The 23,472-nt window shown below is 42.8% G+C and overlaps 1 protein-coding gene across 1 annotated transcript in view; it reads right to left on the bottom strand.

The window, feature by feature from the left end:
- ANTXR1 (ANTXR cell adhesion molecule 1) overlaps positions 1-23,472 on the bottom strand; it is a gene marked incomplete at its 5' end in the record, with an annotated part of 107,302 nt that overhangs the window by 61,581 nt on the left and 22,249 nt on the right. Inside the window, 4 exons of the mRNA XM_082495638.1 lie at positions 1,934-2,012; positions 2,296-2,365; positions 12,916-13,014; positions 16,596-16,656. Coding sequence (XP_082351764.1) covers positions 1,934-2,012; positions 2,296-2,365; positions 12,916-13,014; positions 16,596-16,656 — 309 coding nt within the window. The remainder of the gene's footprint in view (positions 1-1,933; positions 2,013-2,295; positions 2,366-12,915; positions 13,015-16,595; positions 16,657-23,472) is intronic.

The raw sequence follows: 23,472 nt of genomic DNA, 5'->3' as shown, positions 1-23,472 counted from the left end.
ATTGCCATCTGGGAAGTTTTTTGAAGATGACATTCCAGAGCTCTTTCCAAACCTGATAGCTTCTGAAATATAGCACAGAGAGGAAACCCAAAGCACTGACCGCTAGTTTGCGCACATGGAAGAAATCCTTAATTTTTTTTCCTGCTTGTTACCATCACTTCATTCCCCAGGTTTCGGACTACCCCATTTCAGCTGCAGATCTTCAAACAGGCCTAACTTGCAGGTCTGAAGTCAATTAAAAAAGTCATTTGGTGCGCATTCTGTATACGGGTATTTCCAGGGCTGGAGCCCTTGTAACCTTAATTAAAGAAGGGACCGTAGTCTTGGTAAACAGTTTCAACTTTAAAAAGAACTTGAAAAAATAAACACTACTACAAAGACAAAATGCCTGTTTACCCAGGAGAAACTTCCTCAATTAGTAAAGCCTGCGATATAATCTTCAAAGCAGCCACTGAATGTCACTGTGTCTAGGTTTGGATGTAAAAATCTGGATTTGAATTCTGGCTGCTTAGCCACACTGCAAATCCAGTTTCGCAGTCTGGAGGCATCAGAGTAGTAGGTGCTGCCATGAAGCATAGGCATGTTTGAAAGTTACCTTACACCTATTAAAACAATAGAAAAGGAGCAGATATTTCACCTCCTGTAATCTAGAAATAACAACTCCATCCCCAGAAGAAAGCATATCAGGAAGGAATAATTTTTCTCTAAGAATTCTTTCCCAGATCTTGCCTCATATGAGCAAAACATAGGAAAGTATTCCTGTAATTTGCTGACAACATGCAGATCTATTTTTGCCAGTGAGCAAAGAGAGCTTAAACCAAAAAATTAACTAATAAATTCCCTTCTTTTAAGGCATAAGGAAGTCTTTATAAGTTTTGGAATATAACCCCTCATGGAAGCTCTGAAAACTGTGTCTCCATACAATCTTGTCCTTGTTGAACAAGCATCAAGATCAAGTGACACAAAAGACTTTTCTCATTTTGTGCATCAGCCTTTGTGGAACACAGAAGACTGCTGGTAATCCAATGTTACACAATTTAGCCTGTCACTTACTCTGTATGGAAACACAATGTGCTTTTACCGGATAGGCAGAAAAGCCGGCCATGGACAGTCTTTCTGGTGAGACTACTCTGGCTTCTCAAAAAATAGTTTAACGTCAGTACATGGGAGAAGTAAAGCAGTGCCTCAGTCATTCCCTGTACAGACGATAGGTCTTCCCACAGATGAATAAAGCTGAGTACACTGAATCATGAAGGACTGCTCTGAACTCAAGGTGAATTCCGCCACTTCCTCCTTTAGCACAAGTCATTTCATGCTCTATTCCCAACAGCCACGACTCAGCAGAAGCAGCATCTTCAGCAATACCATGAATTATAACTGGTTTCATCGTCCTTTGCCTGATTCCACCAGAGACTGAGCGCAACAATTCACTGCTAGCAACAAAGGACGCCAGCTATAGGCCAGTTACTTCAGTGGAGAATCTCCCAATTGGTTTTTTTGGCAGTCACACTGTTTTCCAGACAAAGGGTGTGAGCACAACTGCCATATGCCTTTCACAATGAGCAGCATCATTGCTGTAGAGGAAACTAGCTAACGAAGCCAGCAGACTTGCTTCTTGTTCACTGTGCAGTAGACAAACGGGCATAGACACCTCCAGACCACTGGCTTGTAGTCCTGTTCTGGTCTGCATCCCGCAGCAGATACATAGTCTGAAGTGTTTACTGAAGACTCAAGAGCTTTATTATGTTATGGCACACGTGATACACAAAATGTCATATTATGACCCTCACAAGCCCACCATTACAAGAGGGAAACAGGTCCTTCGCACAGCAGGCTTACTCAACTTGGAAGCCCTAATAACGCTGTAAAAAGCATCTATTGTTAAGTACCACCATCCTACTGAACCGTTTTAGGCACATGAATCGCAACTTACACAGTGTGTGCTGGAGATGATGACGGAGCTAGAGATGAAGCTCAGACCATCGTTCATACTGACTTGAAGAGCTGCTTCCCTGAAAAAAACCCCACAAGAAACAAGTCAGGCCAGCTAGTCCACAACCCTCTACTAGATAACATCCTCTGGAACCTGGGCTCCTGATGCAGAGAAAAGCCTTTTTTACAGGTTAATTCACCCTGCTGGTGCTCTCTCCCCTGTGCTCCGATGCACAGCTGCCAATTAACCCAAGAAGCACAAGAGAATGTGAAGAACATTCAGAACAACAGAATATAGTCAGATGACACAGACTCATTTTCCCACAGGCAAAGTAAATATTTGAGTACAAAGAAAAAACATACATGCCAACTTCTCGTAGCACAGGTGCTGGGCAGAGTAAGTAGGTATCTTCCACTACAAAAGGCTTCTCATCTGGAAAAAAGAAATATTGGGATTACCTGGTCAGTAATACAGGTCTTAAAGACCAAGTTTAATTAATGTTTTTCCTTGCGCTTGATACATAAACAAAATCAAACCCTGTATGAGGGATAAGAAGCTACTGCACAGCAGTTGTTCCGAGGTAACTAGGCCTGCTTTTAGCCCATGGACTTACAGAGTAAATACAACGTAAGGGCAGATACCCTGCACACAGGGCGGGGGAAAAAAAAAATCCACACCTCACATTTACCCCCTCCACCTGAAAGATGGGGAAGTGTGGCACCTGACCCTTCTTGTTCATTTCTTTGAAAAGCCTTTGCGAAAACTATCTTGTTTTTAGGCTGCCACAGCTCTCCATCATTCTCACTGTGAAACGTCATTCCACAAAGCCCTTTTTTGCCACCGCTCCTAAAAAAGAGCTGAGGTCTACCTGCCCCAGCAGAGCTGAATGCCCCAGGGCAATTGGAAGCCCTGCACTGCCCGTCACCCATATCTCGCAAACAGCACCCTCGCCATTCCTACAGCTGCTGCGTGCTCTTGAAATCTATCATGCTGCACATCTGAGCCACAACAAAAACGAAGATACAAAGCTATTTGGCTGGTCAGAGTAAATTATCACAGTCGTTCTATACAGGAGACCAGATGGTGCCGCAACAGATTACATATAAGTGGAAGTAGCTGGGTTAAGAAAATTGTATATTATGGAAAATTTTGCACTTCAGGACAGACTCGTCTGAACATAAATTGAACTTTCTGACCTAAATTATACTATGGTTTTAAAAGTGGAGTGAGAAACATTTTCAATAGGCAATTGCCTGGGAAACAGGAACATCAGCTGATACTCCTCTTTTGTAGACTTAAATCAGAACTTTATACCATCTCTCTGGTGACCAGACAGATAGGGATCCCAAGGAACCTCCAGCCCATTTGCCAGCTGACTAGAGATGGGGCAGATTGGCAGAAACCCGGGGAGACAGGCTGGGTGGGTTTTGGTTTTTTGGACTGGAAACCACACATTCCCACAGAAGGGATCGATTCTGCTGAATCAGCGTTTTCCAGAAGCACGTCACTGCATCAGAAAGCTTTCTACCAGCTGTACTTACAACCAGCCTCTAGGGCCTTCCATAGAGATGCTTTTAGACCTGCAATGATCTGTTACCAAGTATTACCAGCTTCCTAAAATTTTCCAGTTGAAGTTTTCGTTTGAAACATGTTGAAACAGGAGTACAATTCATCACCACCTTGCTTTGCTATTTGACATACATACAGCAAACCTGGGGTCTCTAACCATCTCAAGCCTCTTCACAACCACATAGTCCACTTAATTACCTTCCCAGAGTGCACACTGGCAACGTGGGAGCAAGGTTACAGTGTTCCATGCATCACTGACAGCAACAGGGAATAGAAAGAAGCAGGGATAAAAGTTTAACCAAATCATTTAGTAATCTGTTGAAGAGTTGAGCTAATCTGACTGTCTGGTCTTTTGTTTTTGAGGAAACTTGTGCAAGTTACAATTCCATTTAAGGTGCCAGTGGAAAGAGGAAAAGCCATGAAGAGACACAAGCCAAAAAGAATGTGGCAACCTTCTCTGAAGTAATTTCTGCATCAGCTGTGCTGCTTGTTCATTCTTCACTTGGCTGCTGAGATCAATTTGTTCCCATGGATGGTGTCTAATAATGATTAGGGCAACAGCAGTAGAGCACTACTGATCCTGGCCCCATTCTCAGGGGTTAACTCAGCAGGGTTCACTCCGAAACAGGATCACGCAGCACATTTTACTGCAGTGGATGAGGCATAAGAGATACAGACTGCAAGAGTTTGTCCCCTCATGAGAAGCAGGGCTCACCAAGTCAAACATTCTTTCCCAGACATTCCTAAAGGAGAGGATTCCACTGAATATAAAATTTTAGAAAGCAGTAATATTGCTCTAGTAATTCCTATCACACATTATAATCCTTATTTCATACCGGTGTATTTCTTTGCTTTGGCAGCAATATAAAAGATTATTTCCTCAGGCAGGTTAGGAGATATTTATTTTTTACACTTCATTAAAAAAAAATGAAATGGTAATGAAAAATTGTAGCCTTCCCTGAAGTTTCCTTCTGTTTCCAGCTAATCCCATGCCTATATATACAACACTTGAATTTTTAGGTTACCCACAGCAGTTATTTTGTTAAGGGCTGTTTGACACAGGCAAACAGCTGAAAGTGAAACATTTCAGCCAGCCATATGGTTTTCACAGACAGGCTTCACTTCTGCATCGTGGCTCACCTACTGCGAGCAGCCCTCAAGCTTCTGGGATCCCTCTAGATCCCTGCTCCTGCTGTTGGTCTGGAAAGTACCATATTATCGTTTTTTTCCCACAGCCTCAGTGCAAGAACACATACGAACATTTCCACTATGCTAAACATTAGGAGCATATGTGTTCAGCACAGGGTATTGCTTTGCTAGCCCCATACTATCTAGAAGATTACTTCCTCACTAAAAGAGAGGTGGACAGACAACAGGCATTTCAAGCATGCAATGCAGTGATACAACGCACGTCCCTCACTTCCTATCGCCTGCAGCGCAGGCACTGGATTTACGGTGAGTTTGCATCACATACAGGCACTCAGTTTTGCAATGGAGTTACCAAACCAGAGCAGCAGCATTTCCCGCTTTGCACAAGCAAGGCAGCCGCACAGCGGTGGTGAATCTGGCCCTACAGTTCGGTTCTCACCCTGATTGATGAAGATATCATTAACTCCCATAAATTTATGGCATTGTCTCAGCACACACACGCCAAGAGAATGAAGACCAATGTCTTGTTTTCTCCTTTACTAACACTGGCAGCAAAGGCCAAAGAATTCTCCATGCCAGCACGCACTAAAAAGCTGGCTTAATTTTGCAAGGCCTTTTACTTAGATCTCATTAGCTTTTTGTTTCTCTTTCTCTCCCTTCCCACCCCTAACTTGCATTAAAGCCCATGCCTCTCTTGAAAGTTTATCAGACTCCGAGTCCCAAGAGGGAACTCATGGCCGGCCAGGCTGGCTACAGGCAAAGATTATTTTGTTTGGAGAATGTTTGTGTTTCACCACAAAAATGAGTGACTATTTTCCTTTGCTCTAAACAAAAGAAGATCCATTTGGTTTGCATAACTCTGGCCATCTGACTCCTTCCTGGAAAACTTACATAGGGAAACCAAACAAAACAACACTTCTCATCTGCTGTTGCATCTGTATCTGCAGGATGCATTTGAAAGAACGCCGCTTTTCTCGTCGGCTACAGAAAAAGCTTGCTGTATTTCTGTGCAGTAAGAGATGGGCCCGAATGGTCCCAAACTCTAGATCTCATGCCAATAGCTGAATTTTGTGGTTTGGACTCCTCTCAGCTAGCAATACTCGTGGAAGCGCTGTGGAAGGCGGTGGGCGGAGCGCTCAACTCTGTCACTGACTCTGCTGCCCAGGAAGTGATATCTGTTCTCGGCTCGGCCGCTAGCTGGCTGTGTAACTGCGAAGAAATCACTTTGCCTCCTTTTTCAGTTTTATAGAAAGGGTGCCCAGGCCTTGATCGCATCTCAGACGGCAATCGGGGCAGAGCTTGGACAACTTCAGGAGAAGTTGCAATGCCTCACTTTTGAGAAAGCCCACCCACAATAATGGGCACAATTTGCTCCTTGCCTATGCACCTCTAATCACTCCATCAAGCAAAATAAGGGTCTCACTGAAGAACCCCCCCACAGGACACTGCACCCATGGGCAACTAAAACTTAGGTCTAGTCAGTCGTGACGCAGAAACCATTCAGAGCAGTGTGCAGGAATGGAGAAAGGTCAAACATCTCACAAGAATACATCTGTTTTCTGTGGATTTCCTTTCAACAAGGTACTTTCTACTGCTCAAATTCCTGTAATTCGCTACCCAGCATTCCTACACCTTTTAACAACTATCTGTAGCCTGTAAAATCTATTATTCCCAGCAATAGTGAATAGTTTCTTTCGCCATTAGTAGGGTGTAACCTTTTGGCAAGCCAGGACTTGGAGTACTTCCCAACCATAATAATAAAGCCTCAATATATGCATGATGTTTTAACACAGAGGAGCAAACCTCAATAAAAGAGAGGTACAAAAACCCAAAGAAGGTGACCAAGACAGATCATAGTACTTTCTTTTAGCCATCTAACCAAGCTAAAATTAGCAGCCTTTCCTTTGGTTAACAGTTCATCCAAGAACTGACTGGCATACTGAAAACTGACTGCAAAGATTCTTTACAGAGGGTTTAAGAAAGCACAACATTTTCAAATTGCCACCACAACACTGCAAGTGCTGATTGTTGGACTCACAATATCAGCAATATTTTAGTCCAGAAAAGGCTGCAAAAGCCATTTGCCAAGCTTCCCATATATCACAGACTAACAATTTCCTTCTATTATCCCTGTATTTATGATTTGCGTTCAACCAAAGTACATCTCAGAAAATGCTTTGACCTGGTCTTCTGTTACTACAGGAGAGAAGACTCTGGTCTAGTGCAGCCAAATTGGGGGTGGGACTCTGGCTGCTCTCACATAAGACTCCCTCAGGAAGAGCTGTGCTAAGGCGGCTGTTCTCCTCTGTACCTCAGCCCACTGGAGATAGGTAGCCCTGAGCCATTGTGAACCTGAGCACTTCCATTGTCCCTCTGTCACTTCAGATGAAACAAAATACCTCCATAATTCTCTGCACCGCCTACCAAAGCACAATCTCTGTTCATCCGGGCTGACGACTCCTCTTATGCCACTCCTTGTGACAACTCTGCAAGCAAAGTTTTTATTTCAAACCCATTTTGTGGGGAGATGGGAATGTAGAAAGACACTGGAACACTTTCTGAGCTAGAGAAACTGCCAACGAGAAAGACCCATAAATAAAAAATGTTTTGTTAATGCTGTAATGAAAACCACACTGAGATCATGCTATAATCGCTCTTTGTGTAGGGACACATGAGCTTTGAATGCCAAAGCCATTCAGAGCAGAGTTAGGGGCTGGGGGGGAAGAGACAGATAAGCACAGAATGATGATATCACATTCATAACAATGTCTAGATGGAGAGAAAGGATCTAGAAAGAATAATTTTTTTCTGATGGGTTCATTGTGCATACAATTCCTTTCAACAAGCACACATAGCTTCTAGAACTTGGCAAAGCACTACTCTATTAATTTACTCATGCTCACAACTGGCAGCTCAGGAGAGCAGCACACGCTGCAGTACAACAGGCATGCCCAGGCAGGGGTCTCGGTCCAGCTCTGCAACAGCTCAACTCCAATCTCAGAGCTGTTACCATAAGCTCTGTCATGCGTAATTACAAAGATATACTAACAACACAGTGAGAGACCATCTTGGTCCTCCAGCATCATCCAGTAAGCTTGGGAAAGCACTCCACATTGCACAGAGATTCTCCTCCTCGCTCAGCACAGGTTTTCCTGACTGCTCTGTGCTTGTTCCTCCACACTTGGCCTGGACACCTGCAGGGAAGTCTGCTGGAGGTAAACACACAGGAATCCTGTTTTAAGAGTTCCTACACTGCAATTTTTTGGAGGCTTGGAGAGCATTTGAGAGAAATGTGACTGTTTGTCAAGCAATGCCTTGGGCCACCCCTCAAAATAGGATGCCAAGCTCATCTTGGTGTACATTTTCACCTGGGAAAAAATTAGAGGCATATGTTTTGTCCTTCATAAAGGTCACGCTCCCAGAAACACCTGATGGAGTTTGTCCACAGTGATGGACATTCTCTAGTACCACAATGGAAATAGGGAAAAGCTACTACAAGAAAATGAAAGGACAAGATTCAGTGGAGGGTTAAAGTGGCATGATCAAGGGGGAAAATTGGGGATTAGAGAGTCAAACTGCAAAGTAAAATATTCCTGTGCTAAGAGTGACCAGGCTGTGAGAAAGTAGAGAAACTACCACAAAAGAAGTGTCTCACTACCAGAAAAAAGGAAAGATGGGGAAAATGGAGAAAGCTGCTTGTCTTTAGAAACAGAAGACAATTTTTAGAAGGCATTTGCTGGGCAGTTTTGGGATACAGTTCCCTACACAGCTCACTCTCCTCTGGTATCTGGCCAAGTCCTGCTCCCACTGTCTTTGCCTCATTTTCCCTCACTTCTGGTACTTAGTGCTGAAAAAGAATCTGGCTAGTTTGTGCAAATGATCAGTTTTGGCCAAGCATCCAGAGCATTCACTAGAGTGCAAAAGATCTAGCCCCACCTTTGCTGTGGTGCATGCTGTTTCCCTACCCATTTTTCATCTCTCTAATCAGTTTTAAATTGCCTAGGACAGAGCTCGCCTCTATGCCCAGAACTATCTTTGCTGGATCCTGCACAATCTGGACAGACAAAGACATTTTAGCACCACAAAGCAGTCATAAGTCATGGCACTGGATAATTACTTTTAACTCTGTGCAGCCTGAAACCAATTCTCCTAGGTCCTGCTGCTGGCAGAAAACACCCTGCTGTTGAACATGCATCTGATTACAGTTCTGCTCAGCCAAATATTCTTCATGGTTTCTACAGATGTTCCTTTTTTTTTTTATCCCATAGCTATGAACATTATGAGCTGATGCTCTCTTCACCTGCCACTTTTCTCTGCCAATACTCCCAATAAAAAACCATTAGCTCATGCCCTTAACCTCAGCAAGTCCTAGCTGTGCTGGTCTACATCTCATCTGGGATAATTTAAGATTTCAGGAAGTGTTGGCTTAGTGTTATCTTTTAAAATACAATCAGAGACTGAGAGGTTTCAAGCAAACAAACACGGCTGAGCTATCCAATCTCTATAAGGTTTCTATAAAATTCTCATTGGGTTAACTTTTATATTAAGCTGTTTGCAGCTAAGTGCCACAAGGGCCCACTGAGAACACAGGCTGGAGCTGCAGGCTCCAGTAAAACAAAACACAGATACATTTGCACATAGAGCAACTTAAACTTAACAGAGCTGTGCCAGTTCCCACCAGGAGAGACTTGGGGTTGAGAACATTGATGAATGACTGGCGAGTTCCGTCAACCAGCGAATGGTTTGAACTCAGAAACTGAGTTTGTGGCCTCCTGCTTCCAGGTCACTGCAAACATCATCTAGTACTGTACAAAATGAAGAGAGAAATCTTGGTGCAGTGCCAAGGAGAATGAGCTCACTTTTCACCTATGCATCAATTCAGGACACAACGAATGCATCAGGTCAGAAGGCGGGGAACATATTTGGCCTTTATCCTCATTTTCCACAGTCATTTTATGGACACAGGAAGACAGCTTCAAACAAAAAAAGCCGATGGATTGCACTAAGATAAGCTGCTCTTTCCTGAAAGCTACTATGAAATTATGATGACAGAAACCATAATAAATTACTCAGCTAGACAGGCAGTTAGCACACAGAAGAGAGGAAGGAGTCTTCCTCCTCACCCCCCCCACCACCAGGTCACAGTGTTTGGGAGTGAGGTAACCCTCGCAAACAGTTCCATTGGCAACACTGGATGTTTTTGTGTCTCCATAGACAGGACACACTGAATAGTGGAAAGCTGATGGATGACATTCTTCGCTCTGTGAAGACTTTAGGATGTTTCCAGGAATGAACGCCTCGCTCCAGAGCCAGACAGCTCTGAGGAAGCTGAGCTGAGAAGCAATTGGGATGCAAGGGCAGGTCACAGCTAGCACAGCCTCAGGTAACAGAGGTAACTATCAAGCTAATGACAAGAAGGGAGTAAGTAGTCTTCTCTGGATGAAAAAGCGGAACAGCAAATCAAGTGCTGAAAAGACTTTACATAGAAGAGAAAAGGATAGCATTAGTAACACTTCCCTACCTCACAAAGCTGGCAGGAACAGTAGCTACTTGTTACGGTTTGAGGAACCCACAACTATTTCTTGTTGTTTAGACAATTATTCTTTCACCCGATGACCCCTCCCCACCTAGGAAGGGGAATTGGGAACAAACAAGGAAGCCTGAGAGATGAAATATAAACAGAATTAATAGAGTAAGAACAGATAATTAACATTAATAACACTAAAGAACCAATATTGATATCGATACCAATATAAAATATACAATGATTATGCTCAGCCCATTCTACCTGTAGAAGCTGGGCACTCCCAGCAGGGGACAGCAAATGTGGGACACTGCAAGTGCTGCAGCTTCGGGAGGAAGGGAAGGGCTCAGGGCTCCCGCAACGGGGCAAGAAGTGGTTGGGATGACAGCTATCAAGGAAAAGAGAGAACTCCTCAGCAAACTTTCTCATTTATATTGAATGTGACCTTCATGGTATGAAATAATCTTGTGGGCCAGCTTGGGTCAAGTGCCCGGGCCACGCTCTTCCTCATCCCTGTACCTGGTGAGCTCAAAAACACTGAGACCTTGAAACCCACTCACCATAGCTGGCTGTAAAGTAAATATAAAGACTTTACTGAAAAGTAAAATTACTGAAAGGGAAATTAGTCCTGGGCCGCTCAAACCAGGACGCTACTATTACTTTCCATTCAGGCTCAGAGTCCTGTCCTAGACTCACAATGCAAAGGGGGCCATGAGAAGGACAATTGTTGGACAGATATGGAGGCAGAAATGAATGAAAAACAGGCAATTGAGAAATGAGACCTGCACCAAATCTCTAGATTCTGAAGAGGCCCCATAAACCAGTAGGAAGAGTAGTAGGCTGGGTGCCAGGACTCCTAAATCTTGCAACTTTAGGGGCTTCTGTCATGCCAAGTGGTAGTCTTGTAACTCCTGTAACTTCCATCATACACATCCATGCATTTCTTAGCATGAAATACAACTGCTCAAAAAATCCCCCATTAACATTTCTCTTGAACTGAAAGTAGCTCTTCCACAAAGTGGAAATTTTCACCCAAATTATATGTTTTAGATGAGATATTCACATTTTGATTGAAACAAGACAAGAGACATGCAAACTAAGAATGACACAAACTGACAGCTTCTACCAACCAAACCCAAAGACTTTTGGGTTTGCACCACATAGCTTCAGACTTTTGAGGAAAAGAAAACTTCTAAATATTTGACCAGCAATTTCATTTCCATTACAACCTTCCAGGTAGAGAGAGAAAGGAAGGTTTCCTGCCCAGCTCTAGAGAACTAGGAGACTTTATAACACATGTGATCCAAACAAAACTTTGGATCTGAAGTCTGGGGAGAAACCAAACATAGTTCAACACCTAAATGCAGCCATGATCCAGATTTAAGGAGTTCCGGCCACATGTCAGGTTTGGGTCCAATTTTATAGAGCTTAAAAGGAAAAGCACAAATCTGTGGCTGCCTCTGCTGTTCTTTTTTGAAAGCCACCTCTCACTTTTTCACATATCTCCAGTATTTATCTCTGGGTTGCATGGAGGTGCCTCCAAAGCAGTTAATTCACCATATCCCACCCACCCCAGTGCTTTTACTCAGATCCCTCTCCTTCCCTATTTCCCCCTCCAATGCCACCTGCTCCTCCCTGGACACTTAGACCTCCAGCTTCTGCTCTTCATCAACACTCACCATAACTGAATTAAGCAACCATGATCCACAGGCAGCCTAGCTTTCTGCTTAGTGACACAAGAGCTGGCAATTTCAGAACCTGCCTACTACAGCCGAGGCCAGCAGAAACAGTACAAAAGCCATTCAGGACAAATTACATACATTCACTGTCCTACACCTGCCCTGAATGCTCAGTGGCATTCCTCACAGGGCGAAAAGCCTTAGCAAACTGTTCCCCTGCTCCAGAGAGTAAATTGCAAAGGTGCTCAAAGCATGAGCAAGTCCAACATTGAGCCATTAGACTTCCACAAGTAAGCAACTAATTCACGCGTTTATTCTATAGTCAAAAGGGTCAGGACTGCCTCCAAAATGATCAGGGAGCTTCTGAATACATTTCGTGTTAGAAAAGATAAATGTTACTGTCACTGGTGGTATTAGCTATGAGTTATGCTATCTGGTTTCCTATGTGGGTTTGCAGGCATGCCAGATGAGAACAATAGGGTCATTACTTCTTCCAGCTAAATGGCTCTCAGTATACTTCACAAAAAGACCAGACACTCGGGGTCTAATCTGCTTCTTTTACTTCAGTTCTGCTTGGTGAACTCTGTGGAGGAAGCATCTTTCCAAGTTGCATCCACAGAAGAACAGCAGTGCCTTAGCCACTGCTCCAACACAGCTTCCAACAAGAGTGTTTACTTAAGCTACATGACCAGTTCTGCTAAGTACCACAAAATAGAGGTAAGGAGAGAAACACCTGATCTCACTACACACTTAACCCAGCAAGACATATATAGATATTCTTTACTGGCAAGTTTCTCGTCTTCTATATTTTGTCCCCTCCGTTGCTCAAGCTTGTCTATTTACATACTTGCTATCAGAGTCGCAGCATACAATACCACCAGCAATTTTCCTCTAAAAAAAGAAATAAAATAAATAACTCTCTTCTTCATTCTGCAAGTTTAATAGCTCCTCATCCCGTAATTATTACCTTCACAGTAAACGTATTTAAAATTCCAAAATGTTTTGCAAGCAAATGCCTGCCAGTGCAGAGTCAGAAAAAAAAAAATATCAAAACAGCTTACTGAGAGTAACCGTGTCATTGATCCTGAAACTGCAGAGCACTCTGTCAACATTACGGGCATGACGAAATCCATTTCCTCTCACGACAACCTGGAACGACTCTGTAGCAAAAGAGACAGAGGATTATTGATACATAGCGATGCAAAGAACAGTCATTTAGACAAGCCACATATGTCGAAACTTTTCACTTGAGATCTCTTGAGCTAAAATTTGCAATTTAACAATTGTTAAGTTTTGAAATTATTAAAAATTGAACTGCCACTCTCTCCCTACCCAATTTCAACTTGAGTTTTTAGAAACAGGAAATAATACACAACAGAAACGTATTTACTGCCCTGCAGTGACAACATGAAGCTTCAGAGACACTGAGCTCTCCCTTCCCCAGGTTGACATTTTAAAGGGCAGAAAGTTTTAGGTGAAGAAAAGCAAAAGTATCTTTCAATGGAAAGAAAAAAGATCTTCTGGTGACAGATAACTTGGAGAAGTTCAAGTGCTACTTTCCTAGGTAACTGCAAAATTGTATCAGTTGCCCTGGGTTTTGTCATATCCTGCTCTGCTAGCCTGTACAATGACCACGAGTCCTTGACCGGACTCATTTCCATACAACGACAGGGGATTTCATCACCTGATCAGGTCTCTAGTCTCTGGACAAAGGCTATGATCTCAGAGTCTGTGGGCATTTCCCCAAGTCTTCCTCTTTGCTATTCTTCCAGATCAACTCTACAAGGTCACCATAAGCTGTGGCACAAGCAGAAAGCATCAGTCACCTACACCTAAGCGCTGAACTGAGCAGTCCTCTTTGGAACAAGCAGGGCTGAGCAATGAGATCATATTCTCACAAGTTTTTCAGACCACTCTCTACTGTCCCCTGTTATTCCAACTACTTAAATCTAGTAGTGGGAAAGGTTTATAAACTTCCTGCAGCCACCAGAATCAAGACTGCCTTGCAAGGAAAGCACCATTTCCAGACTTTCAGATTTTGAAACAGGGCCATAGTGCCAGAGAAGTTCTGGCAGCAGACATAGTGACTCAAACTCTGCGGTTCCCCATGGCAAAGGAAACAGCCCCCCCAATTCCTGTTACTATCTAGGAGAGGCACTCAGATAATCTCCACTGATGTTTCACTGTTGAATGTGATTTGAAACACAAAGTGTTTCACCGTCCAAGACAACGCAGGAATAATCACAGCACATCAGAAACACCAGCCTGTTTTAGAATTCCCAGGAGCAACAAGGAACCTAGTTTTTGCAGATTCAAAGTTTTCCCCTTGCACTTTACAGTCCCCATCTTCTCTCATCTCCCTTAAGGACTCATACACTGTACTTGTCAAAAAAAGCAGATTTGCTCTGGAATCTGGGCTCTCTTCCAGGTCCCACTCATTTACAGCCAAGCTGCAAATCATCCCACCACATCTAGCCAGGGAAGCTGCCTCACAGGCCCATTATGTGTTGTCCAAGAGCATTTGGGAAGAACGGGGGAGAAGAGCTCTGTTCTGGAGCGCGGGGGCTGATGAATACTTAAGAGAAATCACAGAAGTCTCAACTGCTGGGGAATGAGAGTTCAAGTACAGTCAAAGAACAGCATATGAATGGAGTCAGATTAACCACAGGGACCCTGTCTCTGCCTGAAACTGAAATGAACAGATACAGTATGCACCCTGCATGTCTGCTCTGATACAAAACCAAATCACCAAGAAACTGGCATTTCAGAATGACATGTTGCTGAAATTCTTTATTCCAGCGTCTGGGACCAGTCTGCAGTGCAAGAGTGGCTTCAGGTAACACAGAGCCCTCACATTCTCTCCTTCTAAACAAACAAACAAACAAAAAAACAACAAAAAAAAGAAAACCCATCACCACTCTTTCCACTCTTCGAGGTCATGCACAGAAACAAGAAAACACGCGGTATCAGAGCTACACCTGCAAAAGTTAGTTTCAGAAGACACTAATGCACATAACTGTCATATTCAACGGCACTTTCATTAGCCTCAAAGTCCTAATTGATTAAATTAGCTGCCGTTCATAGCAAGGGAGCATTTGTTCAAACTCACAGATGAGGCCTTGAACTGAGCATCTAAGTAACTGTTGGCATTTTTCAAGGTTAATATTGCTCCTCTTGTGAAGTACTGGCCAAATTCCAATGCGAATGGTTTATATAAACCCCTCTATGTTGCCTCTCAGCTGGCTCTGCTGGATACAGCTGTACATTACCCCTACATTCTCATTAAGACACAATGAATGGGAGTGATAAGATGTATAAGCAACTGACAAGCATATTAGAGAGTGTTAAATATGGTTATAAATGATGGTTACAAATCATCTTCTGGCTTACGCCTTTACATAAGCATCACTGTTTGTCACTTGTATAAGTACGTAAATATATTTAAAAACAAATAAATCTATAAGTGTGTAAAGTGGGTCTGAATGTTCATACAATTTCATTTGCTTTCCCAAATGTTTATGGAACATCCCTGCACTATATCAGAGACTCTGATGACAGCAATCATCTACCACACTATGGTAGACAAAGCCCTGTTTTGGAACCTTTTTTAACTCAGGAACTATTTAAATGGGCAGCCAAAATGAGAAATAGATGACCGAGTACTATAATTCATGTCAATTATGCCATCCTGGCTTCAAAAAGCAAAATTACTGTAGTGGCACGCATGGAATGCAAAACTGATGCCTGGTGCTTATTGGGCATTTAGCCTGGTGTCTTGTGTCTGCTAGGAAAATATGACTACCTACATATGCTTAGGTATACAGGCAGTTGCTTCAGGAGCAGGGGATGCAGGAAGGATGATTAAAGCAGCTGCTTTGGAAGTGAAAACAAAGTAGTAATGATAACCGGCTTTCTTATTTGGACTACCTATTTAAGAAAAAGGAAGATACAGAACTTGTCAGGGACTAGTCCTTCTCTACAAACTTCAGCTCTGCTCCCAAACTCTGTGCTTAATGAGTTGCTGCAAATTCAACAAACAGTTAGGATACACTTAATAAAACGTGAAGAATTCAGAGGAAGCAGATGGAAGAGGCTAAAATGGTTCTCAAGTTTCTTTGAAAAAAGCTGGGTTCTGCTGAATGCAGAAATGCTTGCCAGGACTTTAAAGCCACAGAGTACACAGCACAATCATATTAGAACAAGCACAAAAAGAGGGGACAGTACAATTCACACAAGTCAGCTGATAGATGTTTGAATTCTAGTCCTCAGTCACTGTATCAACACTAAATACCTAAGAAATGCTCAAAGAAACCTTTAGGTTGAAGTGTGCTCATTTGACTTTCTTGCTAGTTTCTTAAGAAGCACTTCCTGCAATAATCCTGAGATGATGAGATTGCAAAACTCTAAACCTAATCGCAAAGTCTTATTTTCTGATTTGCTTTGTAATTTTGCAGCATATCCACTTCAAGCATAGCACAGTCCGAGTAAGACAGACTGGTTTGACTGAAAAATAGTTAGGCAAAACTGTCAAATTCAAGCCTTTTCTGTAAGAAATGAATTGACATCATTTGGCAGAAGTGGGAAATGTGCAAGCTACCATAAGATGAAAAAGAAATTCACCAAAAAAGCAAAAGATTTAGCTCCAGTTAATTGGTTTCTTTTGCACTCTTCAACAATTAGAGATGGAAAGAAAGATGTATTTTAGGCAACATGAACAACTAGGGCCTCAATTTATACTTACCCCCTGCGCATATACTGGAAGGCTCTGCCGCCAGAATTTCTATACAGGATTTCTTCAAAATCTAAAGGACAGAAAAAATATCATTAAGTATCTCAGACTTGTTTCTATTGAAACACAAATCTGAAAGCATGAGAGTGCACTCATTCTCACATAAACGCTTAACTCAGCATTGCACTATGCATTCATGTCACAATTACCTTTTCACTTTAAACCAGCCAGCCCGGTGTCATTGCTCTTCCACAGCAAGCTATTGCTATGGAGGAAGGCAACGGATGCCGATGCTCTCCAGTAGCTCAGCGCAAGCTTGCCTTTGTCTGTGGTACAAGTTATTATGCAGACTATGATCCGTAACAACTAAGGTGCACTCTGAAGTGTTAGTCAGGTAATGTCATTGCCCTCCCTTTGCAGTTCTGCCTCCCTCCCCAACATTATTCTGGTGCACAAAACTCCAAGTAAAACATCAGAATTTTAAGCTAAGCTGTTTACCTTTGCATTAAAACATCCTAGGAATACCTGCATAGCCACTTCTCAAGTCTCAGCATAGTGGTTCCACCTTCTTAAGATTTTAACCTGATCTATGAGCTCATACCTGAATGCATCCTCAAAGTTGCACTGTAATTTCAAATCAAGATGTATGGACAATTGTTCTTTACTTCAACCAAACTTAAATTAAGCAGTATGTCTTTGTAAGGGTTGGCACTGCCTTTAACCACTTTACATGTAGACGGTGATTTACACAAATACTTCAGCATCAGGCTTGGCAGACTGCTCGCAAGCCACGAGGAGCATGCTAGAGTTGGATACTGTTTACTCCCATAAGGTGCTAAAATTGCTCAAGCTGTTATTTGCATGCGGCAGCCTTTGCCCCGCTCTGAAGACCAACTCAAATTCTTCACTGCACAGTCAGCAAACTTGTGACAGTGTCCATAAGCCCCTGTGAGAACGGAAGCAGGGACCGAGAGCTGTGGGTGTTCAGCACTGGGCTGAGCAGCCCATAGACGAGGTAATACTGATCAAAATTTAGGTCAGCTCCAAGAGGCAAGTAAATGTCAGCCAAGCATCATGACTCAAATCCAACATGAAAATTATTTTCCCAACTTTAAACTGAAACATCTGTAAGGACAGCAACCAATACAATACAGTTTGTAAGAAAAAGTTAATCTACTTTTTCTCCATAGTCATGGCTCTCTGCCTCAAATACAAAAGGTACAGATAGACCCATGCCTTATTTTTGAAAAACTTTTGAACAAAAGTTTGAGTTACTCAGAAGCAGGGCTGGTAGAGACTGAAAGAGTACCAAGGGACTGAAGGAACCAGGACCGTCTGAGCTGCTGGCAGCCTGACAAGTGAGGAGAAAGATTTGCAGGAACAAGGTTATACAGGAACTGTCAAGAGGAAAAAAAGAGAAAGTCAACAGTTGAGAACTGAACTCAAAAGCCCTAGAAGAATTTGAAAGGGAAAATAAGGAAAATACACAAGAAATAAAGAGGACTGTAAGAACACTCTTCCAAAGTATCTATCTGTAGCCATCCATCTCGTGTCAGTCCTATACTATAGTCCTATGCTGCCTCTTACTCATTCCAAGTTCTGCTTCTCTGAAGATACAGCATTTTTCCTCCCAAAGTGACTGCCGGGGCTAATGAGCACAACTAAGAGTTGCTGCTTTTCCAAGTGTTTTTCCTATCCACCGAAAAATGTCCCCCATAAGAAAAGAATCTTTTCACATTTTTCCAAATTTCCTCTTAGATTCTGCTCCCCTCTCCCTCAGCATCCTGAAATGTTTTAATATATGTTTCTTCTCATTGTCTCGCAGCAATGAAGTGAAAGAGAATTCGGCAAATAAGTTGGAGAACAAATGCATGAAAAATACAATCAATACTTTCATTTAAAAAAAAAAATCAAGTAAAATTTCACATGATTAGGTTTGAATTTCATGACTTGTATTCAGTCATTTGCAAACATTCATGCTGTAAGCCAACTTGGATGGGGGGGTGGAATAGCAGGTGTCTCAATTAAATGATGCAGAGCTCCCTTTCAGTCCAATCCAACCCATTTACGTGACTATAAAAAGCTGGCCTTAATGGCTTTTTACAGTGCCAACTGCAATATTTATTTTGATTTAGAATAATAAGAAGTTTCCAATGCTCCAAGCACCCACCCTAACTTAAAGTGAAAATCAGGCAGCAGTAACTATTGCAAAAGAATTCCTTTATGTCTCCTCCTCGTCATAAAAATAAGCTCAAAAAGGACTTCAACATATTAATCATAGAAAAGTTCATCAAATCTTTCATTTCTTGAGGACTGCACAGCCTTGTGTGGGCTGTAGGTGCGCTTCACTCGCTGCCGTCTGGCTCCCCAGGAAAGCAAAATAACATGCAAGAGTGGTGATGCAATCTCCCAGCTGAGTGCCTATAAACAGCTCCGACGGCACACACGAGAGAACTGCCTCCACATCCTCGTTTTCACAGGGAGAATTACAACAGTTCTGGTTTACTTGGTAACTAACTGCAGGCCTCAAGGCAGCTTGCCTTGGCTTCCAAGCAGAAAAATATTTGAAGCACGTGCTCGCTCTCGGTGAGGAAGCATCCCATTGTCTTTAGCAGCACACACTTAATCACCAAGCTCAGATTCCCAAATCAGTCTCCTGTTGTACTCTATGGGGCTCCAATTATGCTCCAGCTTCACGCAGGCTCCTGGGAGGATCTCTTGTTAATATTTGTTGACATGCCAAACAAAAAATGCAACACGCCCTTGTGGAAGCATGGCTTTATTTGTCACAGTTATCTCTATCAGGACAGAACTGAATTTTGCACTACCTGTGACTAATTTAGCTTTCTGCCAAGCAATGCATTAAAGGCCAAGAGCCAGGAGAGGCCCTGTAGGTCACCTGGGCCCTTTTGGAAACAAAGGGAAGAAGGGGAGTGAAATAATTCTGCTGCTGGAAGCTTTCATTTGGTATTCTGGTCCACAAGCATGCAGACAGAATATTTCACCAGAGCAGCTGCATATTTCTTATAAATTTTTTTCACCAAATTTGGGAATTCTCATTAGCAAACAGGATGCTGAAGTTTAATAGAAGGTTACTGCCTAATCAGTGTTGGTGTGAATGACCTACAGTCTGAGGCTAGGTACTCATTATCAAGCTCTGTTGAATTACTAAGTAACAAAGTCTGTTGCCAATTACAAAACAGTAATTTATTTATGAAGTGTTTCCTGTCCAATAATAGCTGCATGAGTGAAGTAAAATGAAATATATTAATTCCTTTTTAAAGATGCATTTGGGGGAAGAAAGAAGCAGAAAGCGTGATCGTATACCACTAAAAGTAACAAGAAACACTATACAGTTGAGACTGGAGGTTCACTTCTACTTTAGATGGGTAAGTTAGCTACCCCAGCCAAGAGGCTTGAGTTGTTGATTTTCACTTTGGCCTATGTAGAAAGCCTGGCTCTGACAGAAGACACATCAGAATACCTACATGAAGCTCCTGCTCTGAATTGCCCTCTGGAGATGCCATCCTTCCTTACTGGCTGCAGAGGTTTAGAGAGCCCAGCTTGCTGACCCTGGGCAGTGTACACATAATGCTTGGGCTACACGTAAGAAGTAATGCAGACAGCTGACTTAGACATTTTGTGTACATTACAGATTTTGCCCATACAGGACGTGGCTCACAAGAGGAAGTAACTGTCTCTCATCTCTCCCCAGTTCATAGAGTCCCAGCCCCTCTCCGTGCACCAGGGAATATACAGTTTATCTACTTGCAAATGAAGTTTGATCAGCTAGCGCAGGAGGAGTATGTAAAAACATTGCCACATTTCTCATACTTCTCATACTACCAGGTGCTCACATCAAGTTCTTACAAAAGTTACCACCCTACACAAACCCAGCGCTGCAGTTTGTGTAACAGAAGTATTCTGAGACAGTACATTTCTAAGCTAAATTTTCCTGAGGTGAAGGAGTACATTGAACTGCCATATCAATTTCAAGAGCTGAAGCAAGACCTGAAAAATACTGAGGGTAGGTGGACACTACTGCAAGATGATCCAAAAGGAGTACACCAGAATTTAAACTTAAAAGGATGAATCATTTGCACAATTTATACAGCTAGGAGAGAGTCCCACAAACTAGTTCATACTACTACATTTCTTATACATCACAACTGCTTCATGAGGCTTCCTGCAGCTCACTCAGAGAATGCTTTCTAAGGGACCATGATTACACCTCTATTGGGGATAAGCTTCAAGCCAGTACCACCATTTAACACATGGCAAGGAACAGGGAGTATACCTGTTCCAAGCGACTGCTGTTTCAGTCAGTTTCTGTAGAAGGCTCCAGGCAAATCAATGACAGGATCCTATCCTGACTTTCATGTTGCTTCGTGTTCCATCATCTCCAGCACTCCTACCAAAGACATACTGAGCAGCAGATGAAGTTGAGTTTCAGGTTTTTCTTCTAAGACTTGCTCCATTTGCTTTAAACTGACAGGTTATTATCTGCAGAAACTTTTCACAGCAAAGACAAACTTAATAAGTCACTTCAGTTCCTTCCCTTTCTCACCTTATAGCAATCAGATGTCTGTTTCTCTACCAGATTCTTCCCTCCTAATAAATTCAAAACCCCTGTTAAACATGGGGAAAGGTGAAGTTTTAGCAGTGGCTTTTTCACTGAGGGAGAGAACGCAACTGGTTTGCTTAATAAAAAAAGTTGTATTGGAACCAAAAGGTTCCAAGGACCAAAACCTTCAGTGTACTGAATACCTTCAGCTCCTACTAAGAATCATGGTTTTATGCATGACTTCAGTGTGGCACTATATTTTCAGCTGGATAGCTTGCTGGTGCTCCATGGGAGATAGCCCTCCTCGGAAAGCACTGAGCAGATCTCCCTGCAGCTGCTAACTTAAAAACTTGCTGGCTCCCATGGAAAAGGAAAGGCAGGTGTACTGAAACACTTGCAGACCCACCACCGAACGGCAGATGTAGAGGCCTGGCCGAGGCCAGCCTCAAGCTCCACCACTCCCAGCTCCGACCCTCTTTCTCATTCCAGAGGGACTTAAGTCTACCGCCTCTGCACACATAGAGGGTCAAAACAGATCTACTCCTCAGGACAAGGGGACGGGGGAAGAGTCAGGCCACCTCAGCAGGAATACAGGGCAGTTCACACCAAATCACTGCAGACCAGAACAAACCCAGGTCTTCACATCTCTAGCCTGATTTCAAACACAAATCTCCCCCAGGTTCATAATTTTCTCCTTCCTTCCCCTGTTATATCAACCAGCAGCTTGTAGTCTAACCAATCCTCTCTACACATGGCTGAGCATCCTTGCTATCCTCTTACATAGGAATTGAAAGAAGCTTCCAAATCTCACGGCCCTTTCAACATTAAAATGTTTTCCTGTGAACACAAATCCGTTGCTTGTTTCCTCTAAGGCAGAGGGGCTTTGCAAGGACAAAAAAAGAAGGAATGAGGGAGCTTATTTTCCAGCTAGAACAGGAATCTAGAGATTTGTTATCCTACAGACTGATCAACATCCTTCTTGTCATTCCTTTTACACATCTCCTTTCTACCCAACCTATCACAATTGCGTCACTCAAACGCAAGTGATCAGGTCAGAGGTTAATTACTGTACAATTACACTTCCTCGTGACCCTCCTTTGCAGCGCTCGTAAATCTTGCACCAGTCAACTGAAGCAGTTCTTGACTAGGTTCCTGGAGGCTGAAATCTTCCCATTCAGTTACATGTAACTGGAAAGGGAGTCAGTACTGCTGCTGGAAGTCATTAAAAACAGCTGCAAAGGGAATGCAGGGCTGGGAAGCAAACTAGGTTTTTTTGTTGTTTTGTTGCTTTCTTAAGTGACATGCAACACCTGATTGTCCAAGAGAATTGAGGCAGTAGCCCCACACTTGGATAGTGCCAGGAAAACCAATAAGCCAGGGATTGTATTCCATCTACATGCGAGAGCATTAGGGAAAATTTTCCTGTGCTGAGGGAACAGTTTTGCTTGGTAGTACATGGTCAGAATAGTGTGTAACCACTGTAAACACAGAAATCTGAGACCCCCCTGGTGAACATACCCTCACTAGCTTCAAGTTGTATATTTCATCTGTGTTTTATCAACTAAAAAGCCTATACCAAAATGAACAAAACACGTGTCCTTAAAAGGATTTCACATCCTTCTCTGTAGCCATGGGAAACAATCTAATTAGAACAGTAATAAGATACGACTGAGCAAAAGGAACAGAAAAATACAGTTACCTGAAAACATATTTTTCCCAGTGAACACTTGGCACGTTTTAGACTTATAATGAAAACAGCACACACATCCTCTTATACATTGCCTTTTCTGCTTGGTCAAGGGAAGCGTTGGTCCTAGGTGAGACAGTAGTAGGCCACTCAAAGTTTTAGAGCTACAAATAGGGATGCCTCATCAGGCATCTTTATTCGCCAGTAAAGACCACAGAGCCATTTGCATGACTTGTACGCAAGCCATGGGAAAGGAATCAATCCATGCCCCTCCCTCTGTCAGCTGAACTGCTAGCTCTTATCCCAGCTGCTCAGGAACAGGCCAGCTCTTATATCCTGCACCCAACCCTCAGAGGAAAGGTCAGGAATTGATCCATCTGAATCGGGAAACCTAGGACTGGAGGAGAATATAAATAGCCCATTTGTCAGGAGGCCGAATGTAGAAAGCTGAGTTTTGGGGATTTTGGCACACATAGCAAGATCCCTTCCCCCATTCTAAATAGGTGAGCAGTGAAGCACATCCATCAGGACAGAAAGGATGCTAACAGAAAGAGAGAGGTCAGATTGCCCTAATCCTTCATACAGAACGTGCTCTAACACATCTCTGCTGTCCCAGTCTGTGGCAGCCATTTTATAAA

Source organism: Vanellus vanellus (assembly GCF_965231255.1).
Source record: "Vanellus vanellus genome assembly, chromosome: 26".
Classification (NCBI taxonomy): Eukaryota; Metazoa; Chordata; class Aves; order Charadriiformes; family Charadriidae; genus Vanellus; species Vanellus vanellus.
The sequence above is the reverse complement of the archived record's forward strand: the minus strand, read 5'-3'. Positions and strand labels throughout refer to the sequence as shown.